The 16,958-nt window shown below is 38.0% G+C and overlaps 1 protein-coding gene across 3 annotated transcripts in view; it reads right to left on the reverse strand.

The window, feature by feature from the left end:
- Positions 1–3,838: 3,838 nt before the first annotated feature.
- LOC121877254 overlaps positions 3,839–16,958 on the reverse strand; it is a 137,526-nt gene continuing 124,406 nt past the window's right edge. For all 3 annotated transcript variants that reach the window (XM_042383023.1, XM_042382944.1, XM_042383107.1), the window contains exons 30-32: positions 10,935–11,080; positions 10,366–10,438; positions 3,839–4,549 (exon numbers count right to left, since the gene is read on the reverse strand). In XM_042383023.1, coding sequence (XP_042238957.1) covers positions 4,188–4,549; positions 10,366–10,438; positions 10,935–11,080 — 581 coding nt within the window. In that variant the 3' untranslated portion in view covers positions 3,839–4,187. The remainder of the gene's footprint in view (positions 4,550–10,365; positions 10,439–10,934; positions 11,081–16,958) is intronic.

Genomic DNA, 16,958 nt, shown 5'->3' on the forward strand with positions numbered 1-16,958 from the left:
TGCAGGCCCCCTCGTGGCAAGAATTCGCACCACACCACCACCGGCCAAATTCAAAACAGCTCTGCTGCTCCTCTTTCGATCATTGGATCTTTGGGGTATCAACGAAACTTGCAGGGTATTTACCCTACGTATATGTTCTGTAATTGTTAGTTATGCGAATCAGTCGTTTTTGGGACGTCGGTTTACTGGGTATACCTGTACTCTAAACGGGAAAGCACCTTGCTTTTGAGGAGCATTAAAAGGGCCTCGCTATCTACTAGTTTAAGCTGCGGTCACACTAGAGTTTCTACCCAAAATAAATTCACCCTAACCTTGATTTTTCAACGATCTTCTCAAGTTGCTTGTCGAAAGTGGGACTCGTCAGAGCGTCTGAAAATCCACGGTATGGTGGGTTGAAATTTGCTATAGACAGTCTATTAATTTTAAGATGTACAAAAAAATATAAAAAAAACACGAGCAAAAATGTCATAGTAAATAAAAATTAAGAAGACAGAGAATACATCACGATGGGAATTTCATTTGACTATAGAGTACTTGCGTCACTTTTGTCAACAAACATTACTTGGACGTGATGGATATTGCTACCCACAATCGTTTTTTTTTCGTCTTGGTCTGCTTTAACACATCACACTAAAATGGTTAATGCTGCCATAGAAACATACAATAAAACTATCCTGTTCTCCAACTGAGCTCAAACTACCCGTGCCAATGGTTCCTTTCGCCAGTGTGACCAATGTACGGATCGCACCATTGACTTAGTGTCAGTGGATGAAATGCTATCGTGGATTTATTACACGGAAAACTCTGGTGTGACCGTAGCTTTAGTTGCTTGATTCACCTTCTCACAATGGTCCAAAAAATTCAGTTCATTGTCGACATACACATCCAGGTCCTCTTTACTGTTGGTCTCAGTTAATGATGTTCCACATCTCATTGGTACATGTAATTCGCCTCCTTTCTGTTGGTACGATGCTGAATCTTGACAACCAAACCTATGACCACTCCTTGAACTGCTATCGATCTTTTTGTAGCATTTCACAATCCATTTGATTCCTAATTTCCCTGAATAACTTCGTATCATCCACAATCAATTGTATGGAAGAGTGTATAGCTTCTGACATCATTTATGAAACAAACAAACAACAACAGTCTCAGTACACTGCCCTGTGGTAGTGTGGTACCCCACTTTTCACGGGTACATATGACGATTTTGTGCCATTAATCACCACACACTAATTGCGGTCATGAAGAAAGTCTCCGATCCACGATAGGACGCTCCTCCAAATTCCATACCTTTCCAGTTTCAATTTCAGTCTTTCATGGAGTAAGCTATCAAAAGCCTAAGTAAAACCTCAATATATATTACCGATGCTGCCACCACACTCCATGATCTGAGTCCACACATTCAGCACCTTACGCAATTGCATCAGGCAGGAGCATCTAAGCTTAAAACCATGTTGGCACTCATTTACAAGGTTTTTTTTCATAATAACTGGTTCATTATAGCATCCCTTACAATGCTCTCTAGTACTTTGCACAAAATGCTAGTCAAACTAAATGGCCTATAATTATTCGTGTAATGGCGATCACCCTGTTTGAATATAGAACTCACATATGCCATTTTACAGTCACTTGGTGCCTTTAGCTCATCCAGGCATCTGGAGAACAGGATCTTAGGGGATCAGCAAGATCGTTGGACATCTCTCTTAACACTCTGGGAAGCACACTGTCAGGTCCAGGTCTTTTATCAACATTTAACTTTGAAAAAAAATTTCAATTACAATCTTCTGAAAACTCAATTTGCGTCAGCGCTATATCAAACCTTCTTTTCTAAAACGCAAGGAGGTTGTTCACATCCTCGCTTGTGAACATTGAAGAAGACTTCAGATTATAAGGTAATAAACAATAAATTTTTCAAAAAGAATTAAACTTTCTAAATTGATGAAAAGATAAATTTTGCTGTGATTATGTTTAGAAGCACATTTCATCAAGTTTCAGTAATCATCCCCCTCCCCCCTTCAATCACAACACATCTATACCAATGTGAGATAGGATAGTTATACCTTCCCCTGGTAATAGCAAACACAAAATATCAATCACGCATTGTCTACTAAATGGAAATTTGAAACTGTGACCAATGCGTTACTAGGCTAGTGAGTTGTGAAAATCTTGTAGTGAGAGGTTAGTAGCTGTGGATGGTTGTGTGGGTAATAAGCAAGCCATTAGATCAATGCCACTAACATAACCTACCATTTTTTTTAATACTACAGTGGAGTATTTGCCGTGTGGTGTTGAACAAGACCTTTAACAATTTTAGAAAAAATAATTACTTTTTGCTTTTGAACACCACTTGTGTTGATTTATCCTACATTGACATGTACAAGAATTTTTTCACCTTCAACTAAAACTGTAGATCACCACTCCTTCCATTCATAAGAATCCTTGCTAGATTAATTGCATCTAGTTCTCTAGTCTTGTCTGCATGCATGTCATCCATACATCTGTAAATACAAAATATAAAGCTAGCTAAATCTACAGTTTTTTTATTCTAAGGTAAGTTCCAATAGGCCAGTTGTGGAAATTATTTAGTAATTTCACTAGAATCCGTGACATATCAATATTTTAATTGACAATATACCAACAGGAGCTCTCTAATGCTCGAAAACGTTCGCGTGTGTGGACTGATACTTGGTAACAATTCCTTATTGACTGTACTCGCTGTCAGGGGTAAGACATTGGCTTCTCTTTGTATTTTATAACTCCATGATTCACTTATATAAATGTATAAATAATGAAGATAAATTATGACTGCTATCGATTAATTATCTGTCTGATGTACGGAATGTGGATAATCGATTTGTTCGCCGGATTGAAGCGAGTTAAATAGCACTTGTAAATTACTTCTAATCCTCGTGTATTAATTTGTAATAAGTAAATTAATATTGTAATAGAATTACATTAAAAATATTAGTGTTATAAAATAGCACTGAGTCTGTCAATGTAAAATATAAACTTGTAAGTTGAATGACAACATGTGTCAAATGTGATGTTACTTTTAGTTGGCGGACTTTTCGACAGTGAGAGCTGTTTGCTTGAGTCGGAAGGGAGAGCAAGATTGCTCGCCGTAAGAGATAAAGCTACTTACACCACCGTGAAGGGCAGACCTATTTTGGAGAAGACGACAACTCAATGTTTTTGATATATGCTACCACAACAATCTTCAGAGCAACTACACTCAACACTGGTAGAGCCTCAACATGAACTAGATATAACAGATTCATAACCCCATCCTGCTAAGAATTTCAGCTAAGTACCTAATAATCACTGGAAGGAAAAAAAGGTTAATTTCAGGCAGGATTGGGGTTGAGGTGGAGGTAAGCCTCCTTTATAGTGAATACAATTTCAGTCTGTGTCACAAATTTTTAAACCAGTAATGTACTTCAAATGACTGACCAAACACTGTGTAAGCTTAGAAATAATTTTGATATGATAAAAATAAATCCACACGCTGCAGTCTATTCATGACCTTCGTCTAGCAGGAAATAAAAGGATTTTGTCTGTCCTCCACACACTGTTAGTTTGGTTATCACACTGGCAAGAAAGTCACTACTCTCACACTAAAATTGACAATATGAGGAAAAAAAATATTACTGAACTTGTGTGTGTACAACTAAGGAAGAAAGTACTATAAAATAATATAACTTTATGTATCACACGAGTAAAATAGTCTTTCCAAAGTTTGTCTACACCTTCAACCATCGAACTGATGGTATGAAGACTGAAACAGAGGCATGTCCAGGGGTATTTTTTACAATGAAATTGTATATTAAAAACAATAATAGGTTGCATTTTTTATTGCTTAAAGGAATTTGTGAAAACTTGTAAAGAAGATTTGACACGCTACCAAAGTTATCCTCTGTGCCTGATGCATGCATGTGAAATATTCATAATTCGGTTACGTAAGATAAATTGTACATATTGTGAATTGATTCAATAATTTTGTAATCAAATAGTAAAAAATTAAACAAATCACTCACACTATTTTTGTGTGTGTGGTTTATCATTAAGAGCTTCACTCAAAACAATAAAGAGTATAGCTTTACTAAAACCACTACCAGTGCTTTATCACTGTAAAGCTCAAGTTTCTAATGTCTGATCATAAGTAACACTATAAGTGGCATTCTGCACTAGTAGAAGTGAGGTCGGTTACCAAGTTGGGTAAAAGGTTTGCGACGATTTTTGCAAGAAGCAACAATGAATGGGCAGGGAAGTGGCTTCAGTGGGATGGTGTTGGCAACTGCGTTTTCACTGGGCGACACAGAGGTGGTTGACCCTGGGTCCCCAGCAGACGACACAGAGGTAGTTGACCCTGGGTCCCCAGCAGATGACACAGAGGTAGTTGACCCTGGGTCCCCAGCAGACGACACAGAGGTAGTTGACCCTGGGTCCCCAGCAGATGACACAGAGGTAGTTGACCCTGGGTCCCCAGCAGACGACACAGAGGTGGCTGACCCAGGGTTTTCGGCAGACGACATGGGAATAGTTGGCACTGCGGAAAACAAGACAGTCATATATACAGTACTTGTACATTACCCAGAGGATTCACCAAGGACTCTCGAGAGGGGGATGCCTTACAGTTGTCCAAGTATAGTTAGGAACAAGGACCTTCATTATGCCTGATACAGTACTGACCACCTCATCTAAAAAATCTTTTTACAACAGAATAAAAAAAATGCAAAGTTTGGGATGGTACCAATGATTCCTAGTACAGTATCTTGGCAGTCAGGTGACTAAAAATGTTGTTAGAAGTAAATAATTTTGCAATAAAGCAGTTCCATAAGCAGAACAGTATGTGTTTTATCCATTACAAAAGAACTTAGACAAAAGAGAGATGAGCCCTAAAGCTGTGCTTCATAGAGGCAATTGTGGATTAAATCCACAAGATATTTTGTTAATGTTTTCCCATTATGGCAACTGCTCTAATGAGTATATGCCAATGTCATGAGTAGGAATTTGCAGAAAAATATGCTGTTTATGGCAAAGACCTCAAGAAAATTTAACAGAACAAGATATTGTGAGGGATTCTGAAGTGAACAGCCATTAGAGTTTGTCTGATAGCACTTCTCAAATTTACACCACCCATCCATCCTTGTGAAGGTGCCCTGTGAGGTCACTACACACACTTGGTTGGAAAATCCATACAGTATTCTACTCTCTAAACAATAAAGCAGATATCTTTATAATAAGACTGCAGGGGGCATTGTATCCAATATAAGCTTCACTGCAAGGCCTAATGCCATCTTATTTTAAATCAAGATAATTAGTGAATATGTGATGGTAAATCCACTCAGGTACGAAAAATGGCCATAAAACAGTGATGATGATGATTTTGACTACCACAAGGTGTTACAGTAAATCAATTGCTTGGCCTATCCTTATTTAGTGGTGAAGGCATGCAGATCCTTGTAAGAGAATATATTTGATTTACATGAATCAAACATTATAGAAACCTGCAGCAAATACAGGAATTAAACCAGGAACCTAGTGCTGGAACAACAGTAATTTCAACATGATTATGGATCAGAGACAATTAGCATGGCATGTAGGTGGTGGTTTGTAGGAGACCGGCTCTCACAGCAAGGAAGGGTTAGGTGTCATCGTTATTTACCTTAGAGTATATACCTAATAGCCACCCACTAGAGGTGGCCATGCCGAGGGAAGGAGGCTAGTGGCCTATGTAGGATCCCTCCATTGTTCTTGATAATATTGCCTAGGGATATTTTGAAGCCCAATACTGTTCTCGATTCCTCAGCTTGAGTTGGTAGACTGTTCCATAGGTCTACCACCCTTTGTGTGAAGAAGCATTTCCTTAAGTTCGTTCTTCATGATAACATGGCGAACTTGAAGTTATGTCCCCTCGTGTTAATAGGGTGACATTACAAAATATTGCCTGTTCACGTCTTTCATTCTTTTCAAGATTTTGGATGTTTCTGTGAGATCTGCCCTGTTGTGCCTTGTCTGAACTTAAGGGTTGTTAGTCCTAAGGCCTTCAGTCTGCTTTGATAATTGAGATGATATATGTAATGGCCCTTGTTTCATAAACAGAAGAATTATATAAATGGGTTAATTACATTTTATTTATATACTGATTCATCCCCTGTAACTTTCCACTAGCTATGAGGTGACATGTTCAGTGCACATGATAAGGTGTGCCCACGGGAAGCTGCATCATATTATGCTGAGCTAAGGCATTAAGTAGCCGGCTCTCTGGCCACCTAAAGCGGGCAGTAGATTGATACCCTTGACTAGAGGAAGACGTTATTTGAGAGCCGTCGTGGATGGCTCCGTCTTCCCTCGAGGTAGGACGACGTGCCTATTCCGTTCTCCTTCGATGGGTCACTACTCATAGCAGTCACACTTTTAATCTTACATCGAACGGACGTGATTAAACGGTCTATTAACATAGCCGCCGTCCTCTCCCTTCACACTCATCAATAGTGGAAGTTACGGTTGATCTACACTCAGGAATTATATAAACAATACTTTTTTAATAAAAGCAGAAACTACAATTGGGTTTCGCTACTCTTATCCAATATAATATATGTCTAGGCCCATATGCTTTATGGCTAGAACCTATTGTTTCAGAATCATCTTGGTCGCTCTGTGTTGCATCCTTTCTAGGGATGTTATATCTTTCTACAGGTAGGGCTTCCATGCCTGCACAGTATACAATAATCCAGACGGGAGTGTACAGTCAGTCAAACATCCAGCGACCCGAATTTGGGTCTCGGACTCGCAATTTTACGTGGCAATACTTGGTAAAGGAAGGCTGTATGTAATGGTGATTGTGATTGGTGGATCTATTTTCGGCTGTATCACTGTCATGGTAAATATTAAAGTAACCAAATGTAGCATTTTATAATAATAAACTATTCATCATTATTTTAGATCATGAAAAGTTTCCAAATATTCGTATATTTGCTTAAATAATGAAAACAATATATTAATGAATTTGCAATTCAACTACAACGAGGGCTGCCACAAGATTTTCAGATCATATTTTCTTCTTTATTTAAGCAAATATACGAACATTTGGAAACTTCTCATGATCTACAATAATGATGCGTTTGTGCTAATCCAGGTAATTACAACAATTCACAATTCTTGTTGTAAAAACATTCTCTGGCAGGTTATTACAGCGTACTGTACAACATTTCGCAATACTAATAATTTCTGCCTCTTTAACTTTAGGACAGTGACTTCTCGTGTAAGAAAACCATTAAATATGTCTTTAACCCTTGTGCCCCAGGCAACGTAAGACCCGCCGGACCCCCATGCAGAATGTTTCATCAAAAAAACATTTATTTTTATTTTAAATCCGCAGTTGAAACATAGTAATTCAGATATAAACTTAGTGCAGTCACTCCAAGCATACTGTTGTGGCTGGAATGCACATGGTCCCCTATGTCCACCACGGCGCCCCCGACCACGACCTCGCTAAGGCGGTTGCTGGCGGGGTGAGGAAGGGGAGTGAGGGCTATTGTCTGTATCACTGCCCTCACCGCTGACTGCCTCAAGAAACTCACCATACAGTATATAAATTCTACTCAAATCAAGCAACTCTTGATGAGTAGCACTACTGTCAAGGGTGTGGGGGAGCGAGGCGGGTCACGAAACGTCGAAGGACGTGCATCCATCTTGATAGTTAGTTATTAACTGGACCACTAGAGTTGAAACAAGATTACATGCAAGATGAGTTGCCATGTAAATAAATAACCTTTACGCAGTAATTCTTCCCGATTGGATATTCAAACTATACAGCGAAAATTAAGGATGTAGAGGAACGTCACCCGGGGTCGCTATGGTGGACAGAGAGGACTAACACAACTAAAATTTAACTAACACATTAGCAATTTAAAAAATAAATAACAAATTACGTGACTATCCTCCCAGTCACACAAGGACCTGGGACCTGGGAGGGATCACTAACTCCACCACAGTAAAAAACGAAGTAAGAAGTACAATAAGCAGCACCATATCAATAAACCAATACTAATACAAAGGTCTGACGACCCGAAGGAGTAAAACAGATAAAAAAACCAAAAGATAAGATAAAGCGACCTGGTTGAGCCCAGATTCGTTCTACTCCTACAGTTCATCATTTTTCTTTAATCCCAAATAATCTTCTTGCACCTCATAACTCATGACTCAAATACCAATGTAAATTCAGTTGCCTCTGAAGATGTTTTGAACAAAGATGAAAGCTAAGGTGCTCCAGTGTTTCCCTTTTCCTGTGTGATTTTATCAAGATCTATCAGTCCACGTTTCCATTGTGGATCTACAATCTACATTATATATATATGCAAGTAAATCACTGTAGGTGCGCGTGATCTAGGTATAAGCTGATAACCACAAGGAAAGTAGAAAACACGAAGTTCCCAAGCGCTTTCGTGTAATTCACATCTTCAGGGGTGGGTACAGACTAAGGAGAAGTACAAAACAAGGTGTATATATACAGAGGAGGGTGAGATCAGGTCCACAATGGTCAGGTGTTAGGTAATGACCCTACTAATCTTTAAATAGCACAGCAACGGTCGGTAGTCAGGTCAGAGGGTAAGGTGACCCAACCTTCTCACCTGGTTACAAATCTTCTTAATTACAAAATTGTCCAGTATGTACATGCCATTACTCAAATTCATGTTGAATGCTTCGGTAGGAGGCTAGATAGATTCATGGATGATAGAGAGTGGTAGTAACTCTCGACAGGAGCTGCCATGCACAGGCCAACCGGCCTATTGCAGACTCCTTCTTATGTTCTTATGTATGTTTAATGAGACTAGATTCTATGATGTTCCTACTGTCAATTGAATTACAAGGTAATATTGAGGAGGCATTATCCCAGTCAATGCAATGCTTGTTATCCCTCAAATGAACAAACAGAGCACTGGATTCCTGGCCTGTCCTAACACTATATTTATGTTGTTTAAGTCTAGTTACAAGATCTTTACCTGTCTGGCCTAAGTAAAACATATTACATTCCTTGCAAGGAACTTTATAAATGCAACCAATTGTGTTGTTGGGGGAGTTCTTGATTAACATTTGTTTAACAGTGCATGAGTTTTTAAATGCCACATGACGTTCCAGGATTTTAGTTGTAAAGGAATTTGAGAGAAATTTTTGTGAAATGGTAATACTATGAGATTCTTATGGTCATGGGTGAGCTTGGGATCAGTTCTATAAAAAGATTTCTTAGTAATGTTCAGGCATTTGTCTATGAAAGATCTATGGTATTTAAGGTTTGAGCCAATATTATAGATATATTTATATTCCTCATCAATGAATTCCGGGCTGCAAATTCTCAAAGTACGTAAAAACATTGTTGAAAATGCTGACTGTTTGACTCTATTGTGGTGGGCAGAATAATAATGAATGTATGAACACACGTTAGTAGGTTTTCTATAAATACTGAACTTAAAAGTGTTACCTATTCTGTGTATCAGACAGTCTAGGAATGGCAATTTACAGTCATGCTCTAATTCCACAGTGAATTTGATCGAGGGGGCTAAGTTGTTAAGTTGTGGCAGGAAAGGTCCTCATTACTTGGCCAGAGACATAATACATCATCTACATATCTAAACCAGACTGCTGAAGGTGGTAAAATATTACTTAATAGTTTCTTTTCAAAGAATTCCATATATAGGTTGCTTAATACAGGTAAGAGTGGATTACCCATTGCCATACCAAATTTTTGAGCATAATATTCTCCATTGAATTCAAATTTACAATCCTTAATACATAGTTTGACGAGTTCGATGAAGTCGTCTTTCGAGACGGGCAGTGAAATATTATGTAGGGAACCTATGAGGAACTCTAGTAAATCATCAACTGGGACCTTTGTAAAGAGTGATGTTACATCAAAACTGACCAGTTTAAAATCATAATTAATATGTAAGTTATTGAGTTTATCAACCAAATCCATGTCGTTCTTGATATGAGAGTTAGAAATGTTGCCAACGAGGGGATTTAGTAAAGAAACTAACCATTTAGATAATTTATAAGAGATTGACCCAACTGAGCTAATGATGGGTCATGTTGGGTTATTAGGCTTGTGGGTCTTCTTTCCTTGTGGTTATCAGCATTATATATATATATATATATATATATATATATATATATATATATATATATATATATATATATAATGTGTTATCAGCATATACTTGGATCACGCGCACCCACAGTGATTTACTTGCATATATATATATATATATATATATATATATATATATATATATATATATATATATATATATATATATATTTAAGGAACAAGATAATATAGTTAAAAGACTGTGGAACACCCACCTTGCTGGTCAGCATCACACACTTCAACAGTGGGCTCAAGTGGTGTAAAGTCTGGGTAAGACATCAAGACGTTCTGGTGGAGACACAGAGTATGACACAAGTCACATGTTTGTTGTTTGATGAATAATAAATCTTAAGTTTGTGTCTATATACCAAGGAATAAATCAATCAGTCAATAAAAATTGCCATCCATGCTTATGTCTTAGGGTTGACAACCACGTTATGCTGGAAATAATGAACCAAAAGAAAGCAAAACTAGTAATATTCTAAGGAAACTAAGCTAAACCTTTATGAAAGAGAAAATGTAGGGAAGCTACAGTACTTGATAACAATTACACTCAATCATCCTTGGAAACACTCCAGTTGAAAACTATAATTTAATCTGAAGATTTAAAAACAATGCTTATAACCACTGCAAAAATTTGACTTTTCAATCACCACCAAAAAATTTAAGACTACCCTCGGTAAGCTAATCTGAAAAAAATTTAAGACATTATCATAAGTACTTTATGGTAACCAACTGAAAATTTACGTAACATATTATTTTATTCTAAAGTGCAACAAATTACCGCAATCGATCCGTTTTTCTGTCGAATGTAACATAGAGCCGTGTGGTTGCCTGTCACAACCCTGTCCTGGAATTCTGCCAACATCTTATCATCTTGCCACGTTGCCTCATCATTCAGAATCTCAAGTAAGGACATGTTCAAGTATTCTGTAATAAGTTAATGAGTTATAGCATAATTTTACTTGACAAATAAAAATATTATTGAGGTTACATTTTCACACCCACAAGACCAGGCATAGCTGAGGTACAAATTGTACCAAAATAACAGGTACACTTGTAGGGGAGAAATCCACTCGCTGAATAGCCGACCCACTCATCCTCCGATGTATGGAAATTTGTTTTACGGAAATTCACCATACACTGAACTAGAAATGGTTAAGTATAAAGGATTTTTTTAATATAATTTAGAAAAAAATAAAAATATACATAAATGAAGCTAGTCACCTCCCTCCCTTCAACACTCAACATGCAGGGTTTTCATCTTTATCTCTCACTCACACATTTCCTCTCTGAATCTTCCACTGATAAGAAGATTTTATATTTTTTAGTAAATGCATATATTTAATAAAATCGACTGAATTATTTTTGTACATACTGTATGTACAATACTGATACTTTGTTACATCATAGATAAGATTTTACTCCTCCCTCCCTTCAACACCCAACCTTCAGTACACGCATACCTCTCATGCACACACACACTTTATGTAATTTGGATTTATGCCAAGATTTTTTCGAACCAAACTGTTCCATAAATCTGGGGATACCTTTATATATATATATATATATATATATATATATATATATATATATATATATATATATATATATATATATATATATATATATATATATATATATATATATATATATCGCAATCAGTTCAAATACAATGATTTAGTTTGCATACAAAGTAAATGTACTTCTCAACCAGCGCCACACATACGAGTACTGTACATGGATGCAAATATGAGATTACATCATGGTCATTTCATTCAAATTATGAAGAGGCAAGAATACCAGACAAGTGAAAAAATGAAATCATGTCATACCTTTGACAGACTTAACCCTCTGAGCACTTACCTCGACAAAAGTTACATCTAATGGCTTTTGGTATTGGGACTTAAATCGACTTTTATCCATGCCCAGAGAAAACCTTTATGCCATTAAGACTTAATTCGATTATCATCGAAGTGTTTTGAACTGCACACTCGGCTTTGAGTGATTTGCTGGTAGACAATGTGGGATCAGAGACCAAAACAAGCTTTGACATCACTCTGGCTTGTGTCAGCTGATTCCTGCTGACATTATCAGACTTCTCAGTTTACTTGCTAAGACAACATTATTAGTGAGTCGAGAATAGATGGAGAATACTGTGATATATGCATAAATGAATTATTTAATTATAATATAGGAGAAATGAATAGGTGTTTATGCACCACAGTTTCTTGATGCCTGGACAGCTCATCAGCTGATCACCAGTACCCACACATTTCAGCTAATCTGTGTACTGGAAACAGGTTGAAATGATTCATGGGTGAATATATGATAGTCATATACAGGGCCAGATCCAGACCTCAAATTTTACCGATACAATCTTTCAGTTTTTGTAGTTGCGGCTAGCTCAGACTTTAAGAAATCTATGGGATTTTACATCTCATTCCACAACGCCGTAATTTTAATCAATAATTTACTTATATTTACAGTACTTGGATAAATGTATGTTTAGCCAGATAGTTCAGCCTATATTTTATCATAAAATAGAACAAAGTAAAACTGTATATTCCTATAGTTTTACTGATTTACACAAACTGTTTATACAACATAGCTTTTTATAGTATGTATACAAACAGACACTGACACATACAAACACATGGACACACACAAGATACAAATTCTTTGAGTGCATAACAAACAACAGGTTACAAAAATTCCTGGATATAAATAATAAACACAACCCAAGACAACATGGCTTCAGGAGAGGGAGAGGAACCCAAACTACAATAGTTATAATAACAGAAATCATTACCAAAGAAAAACATGGGAACCACGTAAACTTTGTCCTGAGAGGCGTGGAAAAACCTTTGATAAGGTGTGGCACACAGGCCTAAAGTACAAAATCTTACAACTACAACTACCCGCAGACAGTGAGAGAATCCTGTGTGACTACCTCCGAAACAGAGGAGCTCAGCTGCAAATTGGTACGTATCTAGGCCCAATCATAGACCTCGAAAGTGGAGTGCCCCAGGGGACCGTCCTGTTCCCAACATTATTCACCATATATACAAGCAGCCTACCAGAACCAACACAACATAGCGAACATATCATCTTCGTAGATCACATCACACAAATCATATCATACCCTGGGAGTCAGAGGCAATAGTGGCATTCCACTCAGCGCATGCAATAAAGAACATTAATGATTATGAACGAAAATGGAATATTAAAACAAATATTAAACATTTTAAAATCATACCAATTGCCAAACAAAAGGTCTGACCAGTCATCGGGGATGAAGAAATATACCCACATGCCAATGAAGGCACCATACTAGGACTCAAGATCACGAAAACCGGATACCAAAACTTCATTGAAGAAAAGGACAACAAACTACTCGGCATTTTTTATAAATTAGGAGATTCTAAACCCTGAATACACAAAACAAACGAATAAAATCAATAATAAGCTACCCGCCTGTACCAATCAACGCATTCAGTGTCTTTTTTTTTTTTTTTTTTTATTGGGCACTCCCCTACAGCCTTGTGCAAGGTGAAGCACAGAAGCGTTTACAGTGCCCAACAGGGAAGCATGCTAAGTTCATGCTTGCCTTTATGTCTCATGAGTTAAGGGAGTAGAAGCCTGAAGAGTCAATGGTTTATGTCATCAAGTTATTGGAAGCTCCAACAACTTGTCCCTGAATACGAATTCGCAACTTTCGATTTACACCAGGTACCTACTTTACTGCTAGGTGAACAGGGACTAATGGGGGCTAGGAAGTATGTCCAAACAACTTCCACCGGCCCGGGAATCGAACCCGTGACATCTCGCTTGCGAAGGCAAGAGCGGTACCACTCTACCACCAGCACCCCATTCAGTGACATAAGAATCAAGAAACTACAAACAATACAAAATAAATGTCTACGACATTGTAACCATAACTTCTTAATAACAGCGTAACACAGTAATGGGGAGAACAAATTATGTCTACCATTTACCAACTGTGTAACTGCTAGGTGACTGTTACCGTTGAATAACAACTTCTTGTGAAGCTGTCATATATGTAACAACCTTGCTGGGTGGTCACCACTTGTAACAGTCACTCATGAAGCTGGTACCTCATATTCTAGACGAACTAAAATTTAGATAAAATTTTATTAGGTTTTAGTAGCGAAACCCAATATGTTCATTTTCTTAGTTTATTATAAAAAATTTCTATGTACACTGTTCAAGGGATTATCACCGTAATAGTCACTGTAACTGTGAGGGTTATAGGAAGGACGGAGCTATCAGGGATAAGCTCTAAGGACGTCCAACTATAGTGAGTATTGAGTAGATACTGCTCGAGGAAGGACGAAGGATATCAGACGTCCTCCTCTCGTAATAATTGAGTAACTACTCTTCGAGGAAGATGGAGCTCATCAGGGATGGCTCTAAAGTGATGAGTACATACTGCCCTCAACAGGTGGCCAGGGAGCCGGTTACTTATGCCTTACCTTAGCACTTAGTGGCGCGATTTCCTGTGGAAACACCCTATCACGTGCTCTGAACATGAACCCTCACAGCTATGGAAGATTACAGAGATGATAGTTATATAAGACTAATGTAATTAACCCACATTTAGATAATACTACTGTCAATGAGACAGGAGCTAACACAAAATCAGATATGAACAAAGAATAACAAACGAAGAACTGCATAGGAAAGCCAACATCGAGGCAGTAAATGTAGACATATGCAACAAAGCTAAAAGAACGTGGGGACAAGTAGAAGAGTTAGAAGCTGTAACTCACTGGCTCGATAATGAAATAAAAAGAAGAGTGAGAGAACATTCATGGTTCAGATCGAGCAGAACAACACTAAACAACCCAGCACCAACACCAAGATACAACTAACAACCTCAAAGCAATACAATAACAAAATAAAACCAAAAAAAGCGCCTAGAATGAATAGCAAATTAAAACACTGCCAACACAAACATCAACCTTTTAAATTAGAATAAAAAAAATAGGACCACCTTGCGAACCAAAGTAGCAAGTTGGATCCTACACCACTTCCTTGCAGAAACCTTTTCCTATTTTAAACAAAAGAGTGACTAATAGACGCTATCTTTGGCCTCTCCAATCCCTTCCTGCTGTTTCTCCTCCCACCTTTATTAAAGCAAAAGATACGATGCTTAGCCAGCTCCATAAAGAACCTGGCCAGAGGTGGTCACCTCTTCCTTGAAATACTGGCTCCTGCAATGACGAAACATGACCTAGAGAAAATTCAAAGGCCTGAGAGCTAAAACTTAAATGAGTAGTACAAAAGATCAACAAAGAACTTTAAAATACAGCATATCTGGTTGAGCCCGGATACCATTACTCTCCGACTTTCCTTCAAATTTCCACCACATTTAGCTTCTTCTAACCCCCGCCCTCCCACCCAACGACAAGCAATAGCCCTTCATCGTTATCTACAGGCATCAAGTCAAGAACTCTGTGTCTTATTGCTGTTGCCTGTGGCCTCGTCTGCCATTAATTACTGCGGCTGTCTGTGGCCTCGTCTGCCATAATTATTGCGTCTGTCTGTGGGCTTGTCTGCCAGAATTATTGCTGCTGTCTGTGGCCTCGTTTGCCATAAATTAACGCTGCTGCCTGTGGACTTGTCTGCCAGAATTATTGCTGCTGTCTGTGGACTCGTCTGCCGGAATTGAACAAGACTAATCACGGGCAGTATAAACCTTGAGTACAGAGACAGATTAAAGCATCTTAATTTGCACTCCCTCGAGAGACGAGAGTGAGGGGCGATATGATCGAGTTGTATAAATGGAAGTCGGGGTTAAACAAAGGTGATATAACAAAGGTACTCAAACTATCCAACCAGGAGCGAACTCGTAGCAATGGCTTTAAATTAGACAAATTTAAATAAAGAAGCGAGATAGGTAAACACTGGTTTGGAAACAGAGTAGTGGATGAGTGGAACAAGTTCCCGAACTTCATCAATAACTCGAACACGCTGGGTAGCTTCAAATATAGGTTGGACGGATATAATTATGAGTGTTAGGGGTTGGGTGTAGACGGGATTGCCTAGTATGGACCAATCGGCCCCCTGCAGTTTCCTCCATTCTTATGTTCTTATGTACCTGTGACCTTACCCCTAGGCCCCGCTCCGATTATCCCATCCCTGGGGATGGTTTGTCAAACCAATCGCTCAGGTATGGAAGTGACAGCTACAGTAAGAAGCTGGGGGGCCATGCAGGTCAACGCTGACAATAAGATCACATTACTGATAGGTCAATTAATTATTTGACCAATGCATAATGATACCTTTACATGACATTTTTTTTTTAGATACAAGTGCATCGGTTGCAGCAGCCTGGATCTGGCCCTGATGTGTATCTGTTATAACAAACAATAGGTTAATAGTCCATAAATATCAGTAGTGATCAGCAACAACACGTTGGCTACCAAGGCTCGGTGCTCAGTAAGCCTACTGATACGATGCACATGATATACAGGTGCATCAGTTGTTATGGTTGACAGCACAGTAATATACTGTGCAGTTAATTCCAGTAGAATCTCAGTATTATTAATATTTTAGTTATTATTTTACCATATTTGCGTCAGCATATTTTTTTTATAGCTACTACATTTTGTGAATAACCTACATTGATTTAGGTGTCTTTAAACTTACTAGCTATAATCTGTATTTTTGGAGCTGTAATTTATCAATTTAAAGTTTTTAGACATTATAAAAAAAATCATATACTTTACCTGTATACAGTACAGGTGTTCATTGTTATACGATGGGGTTAGGGACTTCGAAA

Source organism: Homarus americanus, unplaced genomic scaffold, assembly GCF_018991925.1.
Source record: "Homarus americanus isolate GMGI-L3 unplaced genomic scaffold, GMGI_Hamer_2.0 scaffold51859, whole genome shotgun sequence".
Classification (NCBI taxonomy): Eukaryota; Metazoa; Arthropoda; class Malacostraca; order Decapoda; family Nephropidae; genus Homarus; species Homarus americanus.